Here is a 21568-nt window from a genome sequence, read left to right as displayed (position 1 = left end):
GCTCACATTTACAACTAATTATTTTTTCAGTGGTAAGCGATATAACTATCAATAGTGAAATGTCCTTGGTGACTTCGTCAATCTCAAATTATGGATAGGGCGAGTGAGAAACAAGAATTAACATGTAATTGTAGTTTACGGTAAAATTTAACTAAGGGGCTGATTTAGAGCACAAGAGTTCAGAAACTTAAGAACATGTTAAAAATACATAGTGTTTGGGCAACACAAGTGGCCGGAATGTACTTTAGGAATCTTTGAAGGATGATATTTCATTAAATATATAGTGGTAAAGAAAGAGTATGTATTCATGGACTTCTTGGAAAATTTTAGCTCATATTTGGTGTCTGAGTTCACACTAAAATTTCCAATATGAAATACCTAGTATCTGAAAGTACCAAGGTTTACATTAAAAAAATATGGTATCTTCCAGTATTTTTTTAACGATGGTAAAACTACCCTCCTTAGAAAGGGTAGCAAAAAAGGTTTCTCATAAGAATTTCTTCAAGAAAATAATATATATAGGCCATTCACCCTAAACCTTCAATGGCAAAATACCGTGAAAGCAAGCATTCGATGGCATATACTGACTTTCCTTGTATAAATTCCAGCTAAAAAGGTAAATTCTGGTAGAGCCAGCTTTAGCTGCAAGTTGTATCTGTCTTTGTCTAGCAAAAGAGAAGATCAGAGGAGCCAAGCCAAAAAAGAAAAAGAAATAAGAAATAAAGAAGAAGAAAAGAGAAAGAGAGGGAAAAAAAAAGAGAAATTGAAAAAAAAAAACCGAAAGCACACACGCTGACACACATAACTCCTCTATTTGCTATGCCAAGTGTCCATTCAGCTAAAATAACATCCTTTGCAGCAGTAGAACAGAATTTAGCCCTTCATGCTGCTTCCCCTTCTGCAAAGGCCCTTTGCAGTGGAATTGTATTTTGGCCTTTCATGCTGTTGCCAAAGGGGAAAATAACAAAGTCAGGCTAGGCTATCACGGGCTATCCATTGTATCCTTTCACCAGCACACAACAATAATATTACAACTGAAACAAAGTTGATCAATTGATTCTCGTATTTCATCTCTACTAGAACAAACTCCACGAGGTCAGGAAAAAAAAGAATGAGTTGATGATTCTTTATTCAAGATTAAGTTCTCAAACAAAAGAGTATCAATTATTCATAAACTTTTTTGGAGATCTCCCTAAAAAATGTGTTGTCCCTAAGTAAATTTACTAGGGAAGCGTGCTTCCCGTTGATGTGGTGGTGGAGTCGTGGATCCACCCACCAAGGTTCAAATCCTAGTGTTCATAGACATGGTTGTATGTGTTCTTAGTTGTTGCAGAGGCTGGAAGTTATACTTCCATTGTCCAGAAAAGAAGTTAATTTACTACTCAACAGGTTGCTACAGCCTTTCGTAGAAAAGCAGGGTGGCCTCCGCTGCCAAAACTTCACACTCTGAAACATGGGACACATGATCATCCGAGACGTAAAGCCACTCCTTTCTAAAACTTGCAAGAGATTGCACTGGTTCATTAGAATCCGAATTTGGCGTTACTCTCCGGTAAGCTGCATAATGCCCACCTCCACATACGCCGTAGTGTTCCACGACAGATGAGAGGCCATATAACTTGTCTGTCAATGATGATGAAGACAAGAACCTACTATCTGCATCCCTATTTCCCTAAAAAAGACAAGGAGGCATATGAAATGATTGCGTGATTTTAATTGTATAGAAAAAATGATCAGGAATGCCATCATCATTCAAACAAAACCTAAGAAATATATATGGTTGTAAGTAGTTTATACCACGTAAAATGAGCGTCCAAGTGTGTTTATTGATTCATCACCACAATGATGACTTGATGAGTCCCCATCAGTGGCAGCGGGGAACATATTCACAGGCATCTCTGCATTCAGCTGTCGCCACAGATGGAGAGTTTGCTGGCCATGTCTTTGCTTGTTCATTGCTGAAGGTTTAGGTCCCTGTCCAGGGATTAATGCACCACCAGCAAATGGTGAAAGATCAAGAAGTAAAGGGAAAGAAATGTGTCCCTGCAATCAAAGACGACCTATATAGTTTAGAGTGTGGAGTGATATAAAGCAACAGTATTTATTACACATGTTACGTGCGCTTACCCCACGCTTAACAAATTCACCATCTAGACCAACAGAAGCGCGTAGCAAATGAATGCACAAGATCTGGAAGAGGATACTAAATCAGGTTTAGCAACATATTGTACGACATAATTCCACTTATGTTACAAAAAGGTACTTTGGTTGTACCTTTGGGAAATGAGTGATAGCCAGCTGCTTTGTTGCCTGAGAAGATATCGAACATGTCATTTCCTCCGGGGTAAATATATGCCTGCAACTGCAAGTGCCATAGTCGACACAGGTGTGTAGTTTGTTAATTTTTTCCTGCCAAAGATAACAATACAGGGTATCATATCAAGCTTAGTTAAACAACTAAGATACATCAAAAGATAAAACTACTACCTCATCAACTTCGGATTTAAGAGACAAATATTTGGCAGCAACATTGTGCCAACAATGATCACAACGATAGTTGTCAAGATGCTCCAACGCCGTAAAGTGCTCAAGGCAATCCACCAAACTACATCCATTGATCTAAATGTCACACGATAAGAGAAACATAAGGGAAACAAGCATTATGAATAGCGCAGGAACCAAATCTAGCCATTGATGAATCCTGAATTAATGAAACATAGGAAGGTTCACTTGCACATACAATATCTCCATTTATAGTAGCCACAGGTGAGAGAGGCAAGCAGTAGAAATTTTCGAAGTCCAATGACAGCTGTGCAAAACAATAACAATGAGAACAGAAAATCAACAGAAGTGATAAAAAGTACTAAGCATGCTTTCAACAAACTGCAGAGAGCATGTGACACACCCCCACCAAAATATATTTAAATTGGTCAAATATATACAGATTTATCATCAATACATCTTCCATAATACCATACTTATAATGGCATACATATATAGCTAGATAAAATAATTGTCAAAGGTGTGTACAGCAACATGCATTTGGTAAAAGATAGAGAAGAGGACACATTAATCGTCACAACATACGAGATTAGGAGCATAGTTAACAGCTACAAAAATAGGGGCATAGGTATCTACCACAGATGAACAATTTCTGCAAGATAATATGCTGCCAATAGTCCCATCAAAGGGACCAAATAGGTTTTGTTTCCATCGCTTGCATTCAGGCTGGTTACCTTCCCTTTGACTATATACTTTGGAAGGAAACATGGTGATGTCTGCCAGAGAACTCCTATTTGGTACATAACAACGGGAAAATTCATCCCTCAGTGAGGTCAAAAGATGATGAAAGGCTTCCGAAGCATCCTATGAGGGTTAAATAGTTCTCATCATTTAAGGACATATAATATAAAAGTAAAATTTAAAGAGAAGAAATATACAGGATTAAACATCATGCCTGCTCTCTTGTCAAATTAAAGTGGCCGACGTAGAAGCTCAAAGCATCCATTACTCTGTGTGGACTCAGTTCAGTCCTTTTGTCTCGAACTACGCTCAAGTCTACAACATTTAAGTAAAGTTCATAAACTAGTAAAAGAAATTTTATGAGTAACCAACTAAATGAAGTTTTACAAGTATAGAACTTGAAACTGGGAGCATCACAAGTTATATTCTTTTTAAGAAAAATAAAACAACAGTTAAAAAGACATGCTTTTTCTTTCATATTGAAGGAAGAAACCGTGATGTGTGAAGTGGAGCAAGAACATCAAACTGTGAGCTGCAAGCAATTCATTTTACCAACCAATGCAATGACATGATATGATGTTCAGCAATTTATGTAAATAGATTCATAAATGTCAACACTGCATCAGAGTATACCTGTAAAAACGAACCGTGTTTACAGTATTACAGTATGTAACGATTCCACCAGACCACCACTGCTCGGTAATTCCTGAGACCACTAGGGTCACAGGAACCAACACTTTATTTTCCACTCAAATTATGTATTGCACAGATAATTACAGACAAATCAATAAAAAAGAACTTAAAAGTTGCTAAGTACTGATTCCACACCAACTCCCTTCCAAAGGTGCATTTTAGAAAGAGTAAACGGTGTACCTTTTATAAGAGAACTTAGAGCAAAAATAAGAGGCATTTTTTCGGACTTTTCCTCAGGTAGCACATCCTCACTTCCAAGCAAATTATCTAGAGAGGAAACAAACCCGTCACAGCTAGCAAGTGCCTGTCAAACAAACATTTTCTCTAGTTTAGCATTTTAGCTCCAGCTGATGACAGTGCTATACATAAAGAGTACCATATGACGGATCATTCAATAGAGAACGACATATACCTGCAGGATAACATTAAGAAAGCAATTGTTGCCAAGATTTTTCAGGCCTCCAGTGTAATAAAGTCTATCTGAGTTCGAAAGTAACTTCTTCTGAGAAACTGGTGGTATCACCAAGCTGCTATGCAGCGCCTTGCACAACCCAGCAACTCCTATTGCCAGGCCAACTGCTGCTGCAAGACTATAATGGGGCAGCCCATCACTGAGAGATACCAGTAGATTGCCATGCTCGGATTTTCCCATGACTCGACTTATCCTGCCCCCAATGTCCGTTGCATGAAACAAAATCAAATACCGGGACACAGGACACCTAAAGTTGTTTGCACCAGGGACTTTTGCTTTCTATCCAACTACCTCACACTTGAATAAATAGATATATAACCTGCATCCAATGTAATATTTCAGAACAATGGCTAAAAAATAAACAGTGATTCATGACCTATGTAGATAACAATTAAACGGACTAGGATCGATTCTGGTTAGCAATTTACTTACCATCAAACCGATGGTTACTATTACAAAACACAAAGCAAGGAATAGTAATTTTACCCAAAATAATAAAAAAAAACATCAAGATCAAACTGCCCAGCTACATGTTTATGAACCAGTATAATACCATAATCCGACAAACCAGTGGCGGATCTAAACTTTTTGGGAGCCATCAAACTGTTACTACCATTAAGGTTAAGGCAAATTTCTAGAACAGAAGCTAGGGTTAACGCGAATTCGAGAAGAAGTGCGTGGGAAGAGAGAGAGAGAGATGCGGCGGAAGCAGCAGCACGAACGACGGCGACACCGCTCGCTCGGGGATCGGCGCAGGCGGGGCGCGGTGGCGGAGGATGTGCTCACCGGGATGGATGCGGCGGGAGAAGCAGCAGGGCGAACGAACGGCGGCGCCCTGCTCCGCTCGCGGCGCGGGATGGATGGGGATCGCCGGAGGCGGTTGCGGCGGCGGTGCGGGTGGGCTAAAGGGCAAACTGACGAGGAAGTTTATCAGTATTCCGATCCGTATCCCTACTCTCTTCCTATTCTACGGATCCCTACCCTTCTACGACTCCGATCAGTATTACGAAATTTTACTGTCGCGTTTCTACAATCCTACAAAATATTACTCCCTCCGTTCCTAAATATTTAACACCGTTTACTTTTTTTCATCGTATTATAATTATTAATTATTTTTCTATCATTGATTCATTGTTAAATATACTTTTATATATACATATAGCTCTACATATTTTAAAAAATAAGATGAATGATCAAGCATGTTTAAAAAAGTCAACGGCGTCAAATATTTAAGGACGGAGAGAGTATTTAGTATAAGATAGATTAAAAATAGTATGAACAAATATGCTTAAGTTTACATAAACCAATTAAATTTATCGGAATCAATTTATATGCTTTAATTTATATAACATATTATCTATTTTATATCAAATTTTGTATTTTCTAAAATCTGGTAGTATCTCGATCCTATGATACTATCCGGATCCTATGACATTATAAATCAGAAAACGATTCTACCTGGTATTTCGATACTGATTACCTTTATCAGGATACGCACAAAATGGTAACAGTAATTAGTAATTTCGTCTAGCACATCCTATTCCCACCCTACCTGAACAATGGAAACCTGAAAAATGGAAAATAATATTAATTAGTTTTAATCGCATTATCCAAATGGCTTGGATAGACGAGTCATGCTAGCACGATCCACAGCCAAACGGATCGTGTAGTTCCTAGTTTGTCATGACACATGCACTTGTCATGTTGGTACACCGGGCCGGGTAGCGGCCCAAGCATGGCTTGGCGACGAGTCATACTAGCACGATCCACAACCAAACGGATCGTGTAGTTCCTGGTTTGTCAACTACACATGAATTTTCGGGCGGGCAAGGAAAGACCCAGCCCAATTGATAACCTACTGCTACAATCAACAAACAATCGTTCCTCTCAGAAAGAAAAAACAAGTGATGATTGATCACAAAAGGAGACATGCTACCTAGACAGTCCCAAAAAAAATAATGGCTGATCTCCAAAAAAATTCTTGTTACAGTGAACAAATAATGGCTGAACTAAAAATAAGTTCAAATGGTGGCATATGGACCACATAGGCGTACCGAAACGCAGACATGGAGTAGACTTCGAAATTTGTAACACCAGGTATTTCAGGGTTTCCATGAGTAAACATACTCACGTTAATGGTATTTGCAATAAGAAAAATATGACCTTGCATAATTTTCTTAACCAAATTGTATCAGGGAAGATAATCCCCTAAACCTCAACTATGTCTGACAATCAATCTCTAGCCTTTTTCTAGCTTTTACAAGTCCAATTTGTAAATCGGTTCATGGACCGTTTTCCAAGTACATCAATCCATTTTGCTCTGTAGGGGCCGCGTCTTCTTTTGATCTTAGAGGTGTGGAAGCAAGATTCTTGATAATGGAAGCATACAGATCAAAATCAGCTTTGTACTTGCAGCAGCTAGCCTCAATCCACTTCTCTGCAAGGCTTGTGGCCACGCTGTCTTGACTATCCCTCTCATGCTCTTCGATCGCCGGCCTTATCTCGTCGTACAGGCTGTCAATTTCAGCAGCAGCTTCATTCTTCATTTCCTGACATTTGATTTGGAAAAAAGGTCATTGCAAAGCCTAAGCTTTCCTAGAGCAATGTTCAATAAAAAGGGAGTTACAGTAGTTCTTTACCTCGCAATACAATATTTCTTCACGTGCCACCTCTGATGCTAACCGATCACAGATACCCACAACATTCAGTTGCTTGCGCATACCACGTTTAGCTTTTCCACCACGAAGTGTGGGTCTACGTTTCACCGCAACCAACTCTGTATGGTTGTTGTCCCGGGGCGCACTTTGATTCTGGAGGTTTGCAACTCCACGCGTTGAGTTTTGCAGAGCATCTTCAGCACATTGCGCACCATATTCAATTGATCCATTCTGAGTAAAATCAACTCCCATTGGAATAGCATTCAATGGTTCAATAGTCATTGGTGTCAATTCATTTGAGCTCACATTCAATGGTTCAACATTCATCGGTGTGAACTCATTTGAACTCGCAATCGATGGTTCAACATTCATCGGTGTGAATTCACTTGAACTTGCAATAATAGGAATCCCAGTATTTTGGATTGTGTTGTTGTTGCCATCCTGTGTATTTGGCTCATCTTTTATTAAGATGTCCTTTGGAATGCTGGTAGGTTCATCATCAGCAGAATCATAAAGGGGAACATTCTCAACAGAAAACCTGCAATTTAAGATGGAAAGCATATGTTAACCGGTGCTCAGATTTGTTGTATCCGTCGATATTTCGGCATTTCAAGAAATTCAGGCTTTGTTTGAAATGACAGGTTGACCCAGGCAACACAAATCTGCATATTTTTAACCAACTAGGATCTTCTTCTATGATGATAATGCAAGACATGACAGTAATATGGATCTGAGAAGATAATAAAGCAAGACATAATAGTAGTTATGTTAACATGCTGTTTAATTGCTTCTTTTTTCCTATTTGTCTTAACTACTCCCTCCGTCCTAAAATATAACAACCTAGGATCGGATGGGACGTTTCCTGTCCAGATTTGTAGTACTAGGAAACGTCCCATCTGATCCTAAGTTATTATATTTTGGGACTGAGGGAATAACAGAGAAAGGTCACTGCTAAGTAAAACCATCCAATTACAGAAGTTACCACATATAACTTCCTGGGACCATTTGAATAGACAATATTTTATTCAGCAGATTGGATAGGTAAGTACAAGCACAATCCTACCTGTCATCATCATCTTCCCACAGGTATGTAGCCTCCTAAAACATGGCAAAAATGTAGCATTCATTACATAAGCGATGGGCATTCTAAAAGGAATGTAAAAATGAAAATAAACACTGAAAATGTAACCAATTTGTAACTACTCCTATATAAATTAACAATTTATGAAGCGACTGTGCATGTAACCTGTACTTCAGCACTCATGGTAAGAGAGAAATGCAGAAGAATTATGCCAGCACATGTGCAAGGGAAAATCCTACTTATAAAATGGTGCTTTTCAGGTTACAAGACATATCACACAACAACTTTTTACCTGGAAACCACGTGATTTAGCCCCAAGAAATCCAGAACAGCTGCCAGCTCCACAAAGGCACCTCACCATTGCACCACCAAACCACTCAAAGTTGTAGTCATAGGATAGTTCCGTTCCGATTGGAATATCTTGTTTCGCAAAAATTCCCACTCTTACTTCCCCAAGAACATTCCATTTCCTTGTCTCACAGTTTGGTTGGCTGCATGCTTCAATAACAAGCTATCAGATTTAATCATTAAATGCTAGTAAATGGAAAAAAACTCGATAATCAATTATCAAATAATGCATATGAAAGAAACATAATATAGGCAGACATATATTTGCTACAAGACATACCACGAATGGTTGATGAATCTTGCCAGGCTCCCCTTCTTTGTTGCGTCGATAGACTCATCAGCATTCAGATAGATAATATAGGCATCCGTTAAACCTAACAGGGCACAAAAAACAAATGTTATAGCTAGCCAAAATTAGGGATGGCAATGGGGACCCGAACCCCGATACCCGATAGGTAAAAACTCTATTAGGGTATGTAAACAGGCTAAATTCATCACCCATGGGGCTGTTATCGGCTAGAAACTGTCACCGTTGGGTGATGCGGGGACGGGGATGTTCCATAGGCACCCGGCCCCGAATCCCCGTGGGTGACTCGAGTAGTGTAGGCATATGTACAGTCCATAAAAGTTAAAAGCCCACTTAGTGCCCAATTTAGAGGTGCTGGTATATAAAGCAAAAGAAACCCTACACTAGACCAGTCCTCCCTTGTCCCCTTCTCAGATCCATCAGCAGCCGCCAGTCGAGGTCGGCAAGGGCGCCAGCCATCGCACCTCCTCCAGGCCACAGCAGCGATATAGCACCCCGCCGCCGCATAAGGTGACCATGCCGCGCGAGCTGTTGTTCTGCCTCCAAGTCGCTTGCTCATGCGGGAAAGCAAGAGGACGGGCACTTGCTGCATCCGAATGCCGGTATATACTTTGCTTGTTATTTTCTGCTCTGTCCTGTTTGTCGCTGTTTATTTTTCTCATTTTGATGGAAGTTGGAGCTGATTCTTGGCAACAGAATCATGCAAGTCTGGCACCATGGTCATGTTCATAATCTGAGAAAATGATAGATGTATGTCCTCGTGCTATTTTTGCCGATCTGTTCTACTTCTACCTTCCTACTAGAGAACCTTCTTGTTGATTTATGCCCACGAGTTTATCGGGTGTGCGACCCCGTGGGTGCCCCGTGCACCCGGCGAGGCTTGGGGACGGGAGAAATACAGCCCCGACACCGGGGACGGGGGCGGGTGATTTCTAACTGCACGGGGACGGGGACGGGGACGGGGGACCACACCCCGCCGGGGATGGCCCGGTTGCCATCCCTAGCCAAAATGTACCACCATGCTAACATTGAGGGAAGATAAAATCAACAGACCCTGGTTTTCATATGCTTGAGATCTCCTCTTGGCTTCCTTCCATGATATTACTTCTCCACAATATTCCATAACAAATTGTCCAGCCTAAAAACCATTAAGAAAACAATGACTCACTAAAGCATACTCACTTGAATATATTTAACAACATTAGCAGACCATAAAATCAAGGTAAATTCAGTCACCATAATATTCTCATCAGCCAAAAGGCCCCATCCACGCCCTTCAGTTTTTACCAGCCTTGTCGCAGCATATTGGCTTTTTTGAAATCGCTGCCAACAGAGAAATTGATTAAAATACAAACATAACTACCAGTGAAACTGTAAAGCACTCCAGATGACATTCGGCCTCCCTAGCAAATTGGTAAAACTATATATTGAAAATGATAGTGTTCGGTATCTATAGAAAATTAGTAAAACTATATATTAGAAATAATGGTACATCATGTATAAGAAACCAGATTATATTCAATCTCACTTGAAAAAAAATCCTTACAGCTAAGAGCCAGCACGACTATATTGAAAATTGCTGTACATCTATAATAAACTGGATTATATTCAATCAAGAAGACAAGAAAGCAAAATAACCGTGTTACACCATTTTTTTCCCCTCCTGCCTAGTAACTAGGCTCGAGTGAACTAAAGTAATCATGTAAGAACAAATGTATGGATATTCATTCAATCAAGATTTGGAACGGTTGCGCTACTACTTGAACAAGAGAAACACCAACCTGGTTCTTGCAGTATACACCGCAGAGGCAGTATCCAGGCGTACACTCCGTGCTAGTCAAGACGTTCAAGCACCGATCCCCGCACGCGCTGTCCGGATCCAGCAGATTATACTGGCACTCACACACAGCTATGTCCTCCTCTTTCTGCCTCTTGTGCCTAGCATCGCGCACCAAAGTATAAAGATTCGCATTACATCCAAAAGCACAGGACGCAGCCGTTGTCCCACATCGCCGTGAAACTCACTCACCTCCTGTGCAAGAAATCGTTGGTCTCGATGTGGATGTACGGCGGCGGCGGCGGCGGCTCCATGCGCTCTTCCTCCTGCAAAACCGAACAGCCCGGGGAGCTCAATCATACAGAATCAGGAATCTCTACGAGCGAGCGAGCGAGCTCACAGAGAAGTTACCATCAGAGACGCTAGCTCTTGGACGGCGGCGAGGTATCCGGCGAGAGGGGTAGGGAAATCGCGGCTGATAGCCTGGGACAGGAGCCCGCGCGGCGCGTGAGTGGTTCGAGGAGCGGCGGAGGCGGCGACTGGGGAAGTGGTCGCCGGAGGAAAGGCGTCCTCCCCGGGGCTACCGAGGGGGGCGTCGCCGGCGCCGGAGGAGGTGAGCTCCGCGGCGGAGGACTTCGCCGGCTGGCCGGTGGTCGGAGGAGGAGGAGGAGGAGGAGAGGAAAGACGGATTCGGCTGGGTCGGATCGGCGGCGCTAGCGCTTGGAAGCGTAGCGGGCTGCACACGTGGACGGCCAGGATGGGAGGGAGAGATCACCGGGTCCTCGTGCCGCCGTCGTGTTGGGCCGGGCCGGAAGCAACCTGGCTGGATTGCCTCTTCCGTTTTGCAAACGGAGCAAATAATCTCATCTATAAATGGCAAAAGGAAAAAGTATACCAAAGGTCCCTCAACTTGTCATCGAATTACAAAATCGTCCTTCAACTGTAAAACCGGATGACGCATCTCCAAACTTACAAAACCAGTGCAAATTAGATCTCTCGGCGGTTCTAGGCGGTTTTGACTCGGTTTTATCCTATGTGGCAGCTGACTCAGCGTGGGACCCACGTGGGCCCCCACGCGTCAGCCTCTTCTTCCTTCCTCTCTCCACCTCTCTTCCTCTCTCCTCTTTTCTCCAATTTCCGGGCGGCGCGCGGGGGAGCAGCTGCACGTGACGGGCGGCGGCCGGCGGGCGCAGGCGGCGTGGGTAGAGGCCGCGCGCAGGCGGCGAGCGGCCGAGGAGGAGCTGGGCGGAGGTGCACGAGCTCCTCGCCGGACTAACGCTAGACCGGCTCCGCCATGTCCGCCGCGAGGAGGTGGCGCGCCTCGTCGGCTCGCTCAGCTGGAGTGCCACCGACGCCGAGCACGTCGACGTCGACGCCGCGCTGATGGGTGTCACCAGCAACATCGTCCCTCGCATGGTGATGGGCCGGCGGTGGACCGGCGACGACAACGACATGGAGGAGATGCGGAGCGTGGTCGCCGAGACGGCGGAGCTCACCGGCGATCTCGTGTACCAGGACATCTTCGCGGCGGGGACGACAGGCGGAGCTCGACGCGGTGGTCGGTGACCTGCAGGCCGTGGCGAAGGAGACGTTGCGGCTGCACCCGACGCCGGCCGCGCCCCGCTGCTCCCCCGTTGGCTGCCGCCCGCCGCCCACGTCCGCCCGCGCGCCGCTCCATCGCCCGCCGCACGCGCGCGGCTCCTCCCCACGCCGCCTTCGCCCGCCTGGAGTTAAGTCAACCATTAACTTTGTACCAGTTCAAATCAGTGGCAATCACCAAACCAAACAGTGCGAGCATGTGAGCTCGATCTTAACAACAAGCAAGCAGAACTGTAGCAGGAACCACCAGCTGCTGAGGATCCAAAGCAAATGGGGATCATCAGATCGATTGCTCATCGGCGTACTACTGGAGATGATGGGCTCCAGGGCAACCTTGTCGGCGGTTGCCTTGCAGGATGGATGGATTAAACGAAAAAGTACACCGAAGGTCGCCCGCCGCCTGTGCCCGCCTGCGCGCCGCTCCGCCGCCCGCGCGCGGTTCCTCCCCACGCCGCCTGCGCCCGCCGGCCGCCGCACGTCACGTGCAGTTGCTCCCCCGCGCGCCGCCCGGAGATTGGAGAAAAGAGAAGAGAGGAAGAGAGGTGGAGGGAGAGGAGGGAAGAAGAGGCTGACGGATGGGGCCCACGTGGGTCTCACGCTGAGTCAGCTGCCACATAAGATAAAATCGGAGTCAAAATCACCGAGGGACCTAGTTTGCACTGTTTTGTAAGTTGGGGAATACGTTATATCTGGTTTTGTAGTTGAAGGACGATTTTGTAACATCCATGACAAGTTGAGGGACCTTCGGTGTACTTTTTCCATGGCAAAAGGATAATGGAATAAGTCTATTTTTGGTCCCTCATCTCTTGCTCGTGATTAAGTTGCCTCCCTCAACCGTAAAACTGGGTATAATGTCTCCCCCATCTTAAAAAAAAAAGGTGCCAATCGACTCTTTCGGTGGTTTGGAGGTTGGTTTGTTGACGTGGCATGATGACCACGATTGATTTGCCGAGTCAGCATGTAAGGCCCACGTGTCATGACTCCTCTATTCCCCTACCTCTTCTCTTCTCTCTCCTCTATTTTCATTGGCGACCGCGCCACGCCCGAGATGGAGCTCTGACGAGGGTTCAAGATGCTCGCAGTGTCGCGGCCCAACCCGTCCGTGGCGGCCTGTGAGACCTACCTCAACCACCCCGTCCAGCTCAATGACCTCAGCCCAGAAGCCTTCTCAGAGATCCCCCATGCCATGGCGCTCCTCAACTTCCTCCGCACTGTGCGCACCGTCATGCTCTCCGTTGTCGGCATTGACCTCAGCTCTTGCAGGAACCCCACCTGGTCCTCTCCCTGTCGGGCAGCGCCGATGACGACCCCCTGCCCACAACCGAGGTGCTCCACCGTGCCATCCTGGAGATGTTGGCATCAGTCACGGCCATCGAGCGATGCAGAACGCCGGTGATCGCGGCAATGAATGGTGCTTGCGTTGGCGGCGAAGGGACGATGGATGCGCTGGTGGCACAATCTATCGCAGGAGGGCTCTGGGGAGCGTTGCCCAAGCGTGCTCCCATCGACAGCACCGTGTTTGTTTTTGCCTAACATAGATAGACCTGGCTCTCTCTCTCCCATCTCCAATGTCTCCACCTCCCTGACCAGCACCTCCCCTAGATGGCCACCCTCCTTCTTGTCAGCGCCCCCGCGACACTCTTCCTCCTTCACCCACCCATCGTCACCGACACCACCATCAACCCATGTAGCCTATCCATGCTCTAGGACTTGCGCCGCTCGCTGACCAATGGCAATGCCCTCGCCTTAGAGTGGGACCTCAACATCGCCGAGCCCTACGCCGCCTGTCCGCACATCTCATGCGACCACACCAGCCGCATCAACAACATCGACCTTCCCGCCGACACCACCGCCATGCAATAGCTTTAGAGCCTTAGCCTCAACGACTGCAACCTCACCGGCGCCATCACATACTTCGTGCAGAACTCACGGACTGGCTGGTGTTGGCGCTCCTACCATTGAGTGACGTCGTCTGGCTCCGGCTGAGAACAAAGAGAGATAGAGAGAGAGGGTAAAGGGGAGAAAAGGAATGACTAACTTGTAAGGCTACTGTTTATTTTTTTCTCACTGATATGTGGGTCCCATGAGCATCACGTAGGACGAAACCGCCATTCAAACAGCGAAGGACTCGATTTACGCCGGTTTAAGGGAGCAAGATTGGAGATATGTAAACTAGACTAATTAAAAAAATGTTAACCACACCGAAAAAAATAAGCATGTGTTGGAGCTCCTACCGCGGAGTGACGCCATTTGGCACTGGCTTGGCGAGAACAAAGAGAGAGGGTAGAGAGCGATGGTAAAGGGGAGAAAGGAATGACTGCCATGTGAGGCCGTTTTGTCTTATTTTCTCTCACTGACATGTGGATCCCATGAGCATCACATAGGATGAAAACGCCATCCAAACAGTCGACTGACTTGATTTACGCTGGTTTAAGGAAGGTGAAAAATTGACCGGGTGATTCAGAGTTCAGAAATATAAAATTGATTCATTAAAAAAAATGGTCGCGTAAACAAAAAAAAAGGAGGACATATGACATGTGGATCCCATGAGCATCACGTAGGATGAAAACGCCATCCAAATAGTCGACTGACTTGATTTACGCCGGTTTAAGGAAGGTGAAAAATTGACCGGGTGATTCAGAGTTCAGAAATATAAAATTGATTCATTAAAAAAAATGGTCGCGTAAACAAAAAAAAAAAGGAGGACATATGCTAGGCGTATGTGTCATGCGTCTTTTGCCCTTGGGCGGTGACAATGATTATTTCCTTTGACCAATGTGAATATTGCGAGCCGTGCACTCAGCACGTGCAGCCACCGGACTCGGGGTGTGCCCGTCAGCACGCTTGGTTCGGCTGTCGCCTGCCATATGAGGAGGACTAAACGTTGTTAGCTCTCCGGTGTGGTACTAAACAACGTGCACCACCTAAGCACCTTTGTGTTTAGAAACCCGCGGAGCGGAATAAATTCCTCGTGGAAAGACGAGCGCACGTACTGTATTCACGTACGCTTTCGGTGAACGTACCAGTTCCGTCATAATCTCAGCCCATCTCCTTCGTCACACAACGTATGACTAGTAGAGGTTGTTTGGTTGCTAGCCAAAATTTGGTTAATTTACCATAAGTATGGCAAGTAGGTTTGATCAAGTTAGTGTAGTGTTTGGTTCTAATCATAAGTTAGTTATGCCAAACTTTCCTTTAACTTGACCCTACATTTAATAGACACAATAATGTGTGGCAAGGAGGCTAAGATGTGGCTTCATTTTTCTTGGCCACAACTTTAGCAACTTAGCCACAAATGTCTGGCTAGCTTAGGCAGTTTTACACAACCAACCAAACAGCCACATCTGCCGAACAAATGGCAGCTAAACTGGTATAGGAATTGTCCAACAAAGTCAACAACTCGTTGATTTTACAATTTTTTTAAGAAAATTTAAGAAGTACCATTGATAAGTGTCTGGTTCCAAAAAAAATGCCATAGACAAATACGAGTTTCATGAATTACTATTGTACAAGCAACTTTGTCCCATAAATGCTAATGTTGTTATAATTCCGTTAGCATCTCCCCGTTGGCGTTGGGTAGACGGAAGAATAACGACAATGATATTTCTAGGACAAAATCACTTGTACGATGGTATTTTATAAAACTCATATTTATCGATGGTATTTCTTAGATTTATGTGTATGTCAATGGTTGGATTTTCTCTTCCTTTTACCATCAGCGACGCTAGCTGTGGACGTAGGGGTGGGCAGAAAAAGACCGAACCAAAATAACCAAGACTGAAAAATTCGGTCTTATTTACTAGATGACCGAATTTTTTTCGATCAATTCGGTCATCACCCTTAGTTAACCGAATTTCATTGAAAGCCCATATCAGCCCAAGAAAGCAAGCTCAACACTAGTAAAACCCTAGCTCCCTCTCTATTGCCTTCTCCTCATCCACCCAGCTAGCAGCCGCCACGCTCTCCCACCCAACTAGGAGAGAGCGCTTATTTCTTTTCTTTTTCACCTGAGCGCTCCTTTCTTTTTCTCTCGCACATCGACGTCGTGTTTTGTCGTCGGCGCCTCTGCACCGTCCCAGCGTCTCCTCCTTCTCACAAGTCACACCACGACGACCTACTCTTGTTGCGCCACCTTCAGTCGACACCCATGCTGCCGGAGCCCGGAGGCCTCAAACCCCCAACTGCCAAGCCCAAGCCGCGATCCTCCGTGGCTCCACCCCGGGGGCACATCTGATGGTGCCTCCTCTACCCCGCCAGCGACGAGAGGTGCCGAAGCCGATCTGGGATGAGTATATGATAATGAAGAAAGCCGATCTGGGATTTTTATGAATTTTCTTCATGTGTATGTTTTTTTATTTGAAATTTATTGTGGATTTGTGCGATTCTTCTGAATATTTCTGAAATTTCGGTCTAACCAAGACCGAGACCAAATAGTTCTATCTTTAATATTTTTCAAGTCCGAACGGTCTTGCGCTTTAAATGACCGAACATAAAACAGATTGAAAACCGAGATCGAATTTTCGGTATTACTGAATGCTCACCCCTAGTTGGACGTGGATAGCGCTGCGATTTAGCATGCCGAGGCAGGTGGAAGACGAGAAAAATCCAACGTGCGGTAGCATAATTGTGGCTGATAGATACGAATTATTTTCTTTTTTTAAATTTTTTAAAAATATTTACAGAAATAATCTATCGTCGGAAAAATTTATAAAAATAGATCCTGCTGCCCTAGTGCAGGGCGGCAAGCTGACGTGGCAGACAACGGCTCGACGGGCGGTGACGGCCGATTGGAAAAGTTGAACTTTTTGTATTAACACCCTTGCCACCCATTGCCAGGGCGGCAATGGGCCTCCATGAAAAAGCCAGCCCGAGAAGGGCCATTATCAACAAAGGTGGAAAGAAGCATTTGGCCGGTTTTTTTTCATCTCTGCCTTCTTTCCAGCTGGGCAAATAAGGGCGGTAAGGACCAAAGCGCAAAATGCGCACACGGCGCCGTTGAGCCGCCGTCTGTCACGTCAGCTTGCCACCTTCCACTAGGGCGGCAGTGTCTATTTTTGTAAATTTTTCTGACGATAGATTATTTCTGTAAATATTTTAAAAAAATGAAAAATGAAAAAAATTCTGATAGATACAGACATACGGCCGTGTTGAGCCGGGCCGGAAGTACTGATAGGTTTTGCTTGATTGGGCTTCCAAGACAACGAGCTGATGGGCCTGGACAAGCTCCGTGTGGGCTGGGACTCGCCGGAAGGGAGTTCCCAATGGAGTGTGTTTTCGCTAGGCAACCTCAGGAAGGGCTTCGACTCTTTCGTTTCCGGGTTACAAAGCAGCTAGCTTTGGTTGGAAACGAAATTCTCGTGCCTCTGATAGTGTTTTTTTGCCAGATCGGCACAGTGGTGAACATGATCTAGATAGAGGCGGAACCTTCTTCTCTAGGAGATCTTTTTAGCACTTAGGTTTTTTTTCAGCTAAATTCGGACCCTATTCTCCCCATCATAACCCGCCATGATTGTTCTAACGTTAAAGTTGTATTCAAACATTTTTCTTCTACTATAATAACGTGCAAAGCTTTTTTTAAAAAATAATAGAATAAAACATCCCGGCCTTTGATCATCAGAGCTATAGCCAATTATTACAAAAGTAACACCCAAACACTGAGTGTAGTTCAAATGAATTAAACATACCCAACAAAATAAAATATCAAACTAAGATAAGGAGAGCACATTTATTCAAGTCTATTTATGAATCTCCATCTATAGTTTGCAAGGAGTTGCATGACCGTTGTCTCAAGCTTACGACATGCAACCTTCATAAGCTCTCGATCATCTTCACACATTTGCAGCTGTGCCCAAAATCGGAGCAAATATGTTGCCCTGAAAATTACCTGTATATATGAGATAGATAGTGATTTGTCAAAAACCATATCATTCCTAGTCAACCACAGAGCCCAACATATGGCAGAAGCTCCTACAAGTATGAGTTTACTCTTCTTCTTATCTACCCTCAAAAGCCAACCATCAAACATATTAGATATGGTAGTAGGAAGGTATAAACCAAGAGAGAACTGTACTGCTCTCCAAACAAATTTTGCATAATGACACTCTATAAAAAGATGTTGAATAGTCTCATTTTTCATAAAAAACAACATTTTAAACTGTCATTCCAATTTCGTCTTGCCAAGTTATCCTTGGTTAGCACAACCCCTTTAAGCAAGTACCACATAAAAATCTTAATCTTAAGTGGCATCTTAAGCTTTCAAATAATCTTGTTTCTTTCACTATAACCATTATTAATTAAAGCTAGATACATCGACCTAACAGAAAATATTCCATTCTGATGATAATTCCATCTAAAGCTATCAGAGGATTGATTCAATTGAATATGTACAATAGAAGCACACAATTCATACAAATATGTAAGATTCTGACCAACTAATGATCTCCTAAAGGAAACATCATTAAAAAAAAATCATCTTTCTTCTAGAAAAACAGCGTACTACATTTTCTCTTTCTCCAAAAATGAAAAAGAAATAGCGTCGATTTTACATGCATCAACTTGGAAAACTTTGTCTTTTCTTATAAAACAAATCTTGGCCATGCAGCAGAGGTTTTCAGCTAAGCTCAAGACCCACGGTATGGGCCACTGCATCCCGTCGCGTGTTCCGCGTCACCGTACACGGCGCCTGCACACGCCTGCACGACCAAAGCGAAAACGGAAGCGAACACCAAAGACCAGTTCTCCAAAAAAAAAAAATCTCAAGAAAAAAAACTAAAGACCGGCAAATCGTGCCTCGACACGTCACGTGCTCATCAAATAATCACAGGTACTGAGGTACGGGAAAAATACTAATCGCCACGTGGCGGAATGACCCCGTTTATTTAGTGTTATTTTACATGTAATGTAATAATAATGTTATTATCATCCATCAATCACCTTATGACCATTTTCCACCGTTCCCAATTTCCCTGCTCGATCGACTTGCTTTGCCTTCGTCTCCTCCACTCTGACTTCCTTTCTAGATGGTCAAACTGCAGCCATCACAAAATCTATATCTCTTTTTGTCTCCTACTTGATTCAGAGATGAGAACAATCCAAGAATCGCCATAAACACACACGGACAAAATTTGCTTTTGTTTTTGTCTTTTTTAGCTTTGGCTCCTGGGTTTCTTGCAGCAGTGGACCAAGAGTCGAAGCAAACGTTTAGAGTCAGCGCAGAGCCACCACGGATCATCCAATCCTTCGTGGCCAAGGATCGAGGGACTGTCTTCTTATGATCCACTGATCTTCTCCTAATTCGGTTTCGCTTCGTCCTCATTCGCTCTAATCAAACCATTTGTTTTTGCTAATTTCGATGTTGCTTAATCCAAGTTGGCTTCCGCAAACCGTGTTTTCGATTTGTTTGTTTTGATCATGGCGATGGATGGGGAAGTGTCCGGTGTTTGGAGTTTCTTGGCTTTCTTTAAGCTCGAGTGGTTGAGGAAGAGGAGCATATAAATTTGGGGGGTGTTCTTGCATGAGGTCAAACGAGCGTAGCTACTGCGTCGGCGATGGCGTTGTCGGAGCCGGACCTCGCGGCGGAGACGGAGGCGATCGTGTCGGCGCTCACGCACGTCGTCGCGTACGGCGGCGGCGGCCCGCCGCCGAGCGAGGAGACCGCCGCGTCCGCGGTGACAAGGACAGCGCCGTGGCGCGCGGACGGCGCGCGGCAGGGGGCGGTGCCGGCGGCGAGGAAGTACAGGGGGGTGAGGCGGCGGCCGTGGGGGAAGTGGGCGGCGGAGATCAGGGACCCGCACAGGGCGGCGCGGGTGTGGCTCGGGACGTTCGCCACCGCCGAGGACGCGGCGCGCGCCTACGACGCCGCGGCGCTCCGCTTCCGCGGGGGGCGCGCCAGGCTCAACTTCCCCGAGGACGCCGCCGCGGCCGACGAGCGACGCGCCACGGACGCCGCGGCCGCCGCGGCGGCGGCGTCGTCGGCGCCCGCCGCGCTGCTGGAGTCGCAGCCGGGCGACGTCGCGGACTGCCTCGACTACTCCAGGATCCTGGCGGGGGCGCCGGAGCGGCCGACGAGCTCCACCGTCCCGGACGGGTTCTTCGGCGGCGGCGGGAACGGCCGCTTCTTGCACTCGTGGAGCATTGGCACGTCGCCGTCGCCGTCGGGCTCGGGCTCGGGCGGAGCCGGCGGTGGCGGTGGCGGTGGCGGTGGCGGCGCCCCTGTTCGTCCTCTGTTTCATGGCGGTAACGGCTGGGAGCAACGCGGTGACAGTGCATACAACGGTTTCTAGACGCCTCGGGAATCGGGATTAGCGATATTTGAAGAAGAAAAGCAAAGGATTCGAGAATTAGCATATTCTTTTATCATGGTACTGAGAATTAGGCTATTTTTTTAGGTACTCATAGTATATTCGAGAATTAGCCTATTCTTTTATGGTACTCCGTAGTGTAGTAGTAGTGGAGTAGTAGTAATTAGCAGTAGTAGCAGAATAACTTTGTTAGATTGTTTCCCGAAAAATCATTGTATGTTCCAAAAACTCATTTAAAGTAAGGCAAGCGATTATTTATGTAGATAGATACATGATGTAAACTCAAAGCAATTTTGGTTGTAGTGATTTGCGATACAAGGAGCCCCCGAATGGGGGGCAGAGCAAAAATAAAAAAAATTGCTAGCGTATGTGTCATGCGCTGTTTTTTGCTCAATTGTTGAGCGAAGAGCCGAGGACAAGCAACACAGCAATGTCCACAAGTCGGCCTTCATAATCCATGGGTTTTGTTTGATATGCTTACGTGTGACATACGCACACTACCATCAGCATACACGTCCGTGTGTGCGAGGTGTGCCTTCGATCGAGCACGTCAACAGCGTAGCAGGATAGATATGTAAGAAGAGGTGAAATCCTTTCGATCTCCGGTGTGGGACTAAAAAAAATTGACGGCGCTAAAGTAAACAACGTGCACCTCTGTGTCTAGTGTTAGAATAATTGGGCTAGACTTAATTTATCCTATTAAATCTCAGACCCATAATAAGTGTTAAGGATAATAATACCACCTCAGGATTTAAGCAAGAAATATCTTAACCTAAATAGGGAGTTATTGGAGGCTCCCAGTTGACTGGTTGAGGTGGGGGTCGGAAAGCCACGCGCGCGCGCCGGGTCGGGCGAGGGCGTGACGGGCGTGCGTCACGTCGCTATTCTTTTGCGTCCACGATCCCACGTTCCCACGACTGCCTCTGCAATGGCGCGTCCACGATCCCACGTTCCCAGGAGGCCGCTAGATAAGGAGGCCGCAAGTCCGATCAGATTCCTCCTCCGCAACGGCGCGTCCACGATCCCACGTTCCTAGGAGGCCGCTAGATAAGGAGGCCGCGAGACCGATCAGATTCCTCCTCCTCCGGGCC

General features: G+C 45.4%; 3 protein-coding genes across 4 annotated transcripts; 1 reads left to right on the top strand and 2 right to left on the bottom strand.

Moving 5' to 3' along the window:
* Window positions 1-1096: 1096 nt before the first annotated feature.
* Window positions 1097-5348, bottom strand: LOC9266560 (ubiquitin carboxyl-terminal hydrolase 27). Of its 2 annotated transcripts, none has more exons than XM_015781642.3 (11): window positions 5195-5348; window positions 4349-4727; window positions 4117-4240; window positions 3458-3558; window positions 3139-3366; window positions 2741-2809; window positions 2488-2619; window positions 2275-2409; window positions 2128-2190; window positions 1798-2043; window positions 1097-1672 (listed from the first exon to the last, which is right to left on the bottom strand). In XM_015781642.3, exons 2-11 carry the CDS (start codon window positions 4586-4588, stop codon window positions 1394-1396), a joined length of 1617 nt encoding a protein of 538 aa, XP_015637128.1. In that variant the 5' UTR covers window positions 4589-4727; window positions 5195-5348; the 3' UTR covers window positions 1097-1393. The 2 variants fall into 2 exon arrangements, with proteins under 2 accessions (XP_015637128.1, XP_015637129.1); XM_015781643.3 differs by having other exon boundaries at window positions 2275-2362; window positions 2488-2605; window positions 3237-3366.
* A 1160-nt stretch (window positions 5349-6508) lies between these two features.
* On the bottom strand, window positions 6509-11270 carry LOC4335856 (histone-lysine N-methyltransferase ASHH1). Its single transcript, XM_015778019.3, has 10 exons — window positions 10990-11270; window positions 10831-10904; window positions 10583-10739; window positions 10038-10124; window positions 9855-9939; window positions 8775-8868; window positions 8439-8637; window positions 8129-8163; window positions 7048-7603; window positions 6509-6957 (listed from the first exon to the last, which is right to left on the bottom strand). The coding sequence occupies exons 1-10, from the start codon at window positions 10990-10992 to the stop codon at window positions 6691-6693; spliced, it is 1557 nt and encodes a 518-aa protein (XP_015633505.1). The 5' UTR covers window positions 10993-11270; the 3' UTR covers window positions 6509-6690.
* An 8428-nt stretch (window positions 11271-19698) lies between these two features.
* Window positions 19699-20871, top strand: LOC112938623 (dehydration-responsive element-binding protein 1C). The gene has a single exon (XM_026024647.2). The coding sequence runs from the start codon at window positions 19725-19727 to the stop codon at window positions 20457-20459; it is 735 nt and encodes a 244-aa protein (XP_025880432.1). The 5' UTR covers window positions 19699-19724; the 3' UTR covers window positions 20460-20871.
* Window positions 20872-21568: the final 697 nt, after the last annotated feature.

The sequence above is a fragment of the Oryza sativa genome, chromosome 4 (assembly GCF_034140825.1).
Source record: "Oryza sativa Japonica Group chromosome 4, ASM3414082v1".
Classification (NCBI taxonomy): domain Eukaryota; kingdom Viridiplantae; phylum Streptophyta; class Magnoliopsida; order Poales; family Poaceae; genus Oryza; species Oryza sativa.
The sequence above is the reverse complement of the archived record's forward strand: the minus strand, read 5'-3'. Positions and strand labels throughout refer to the sequence as shown.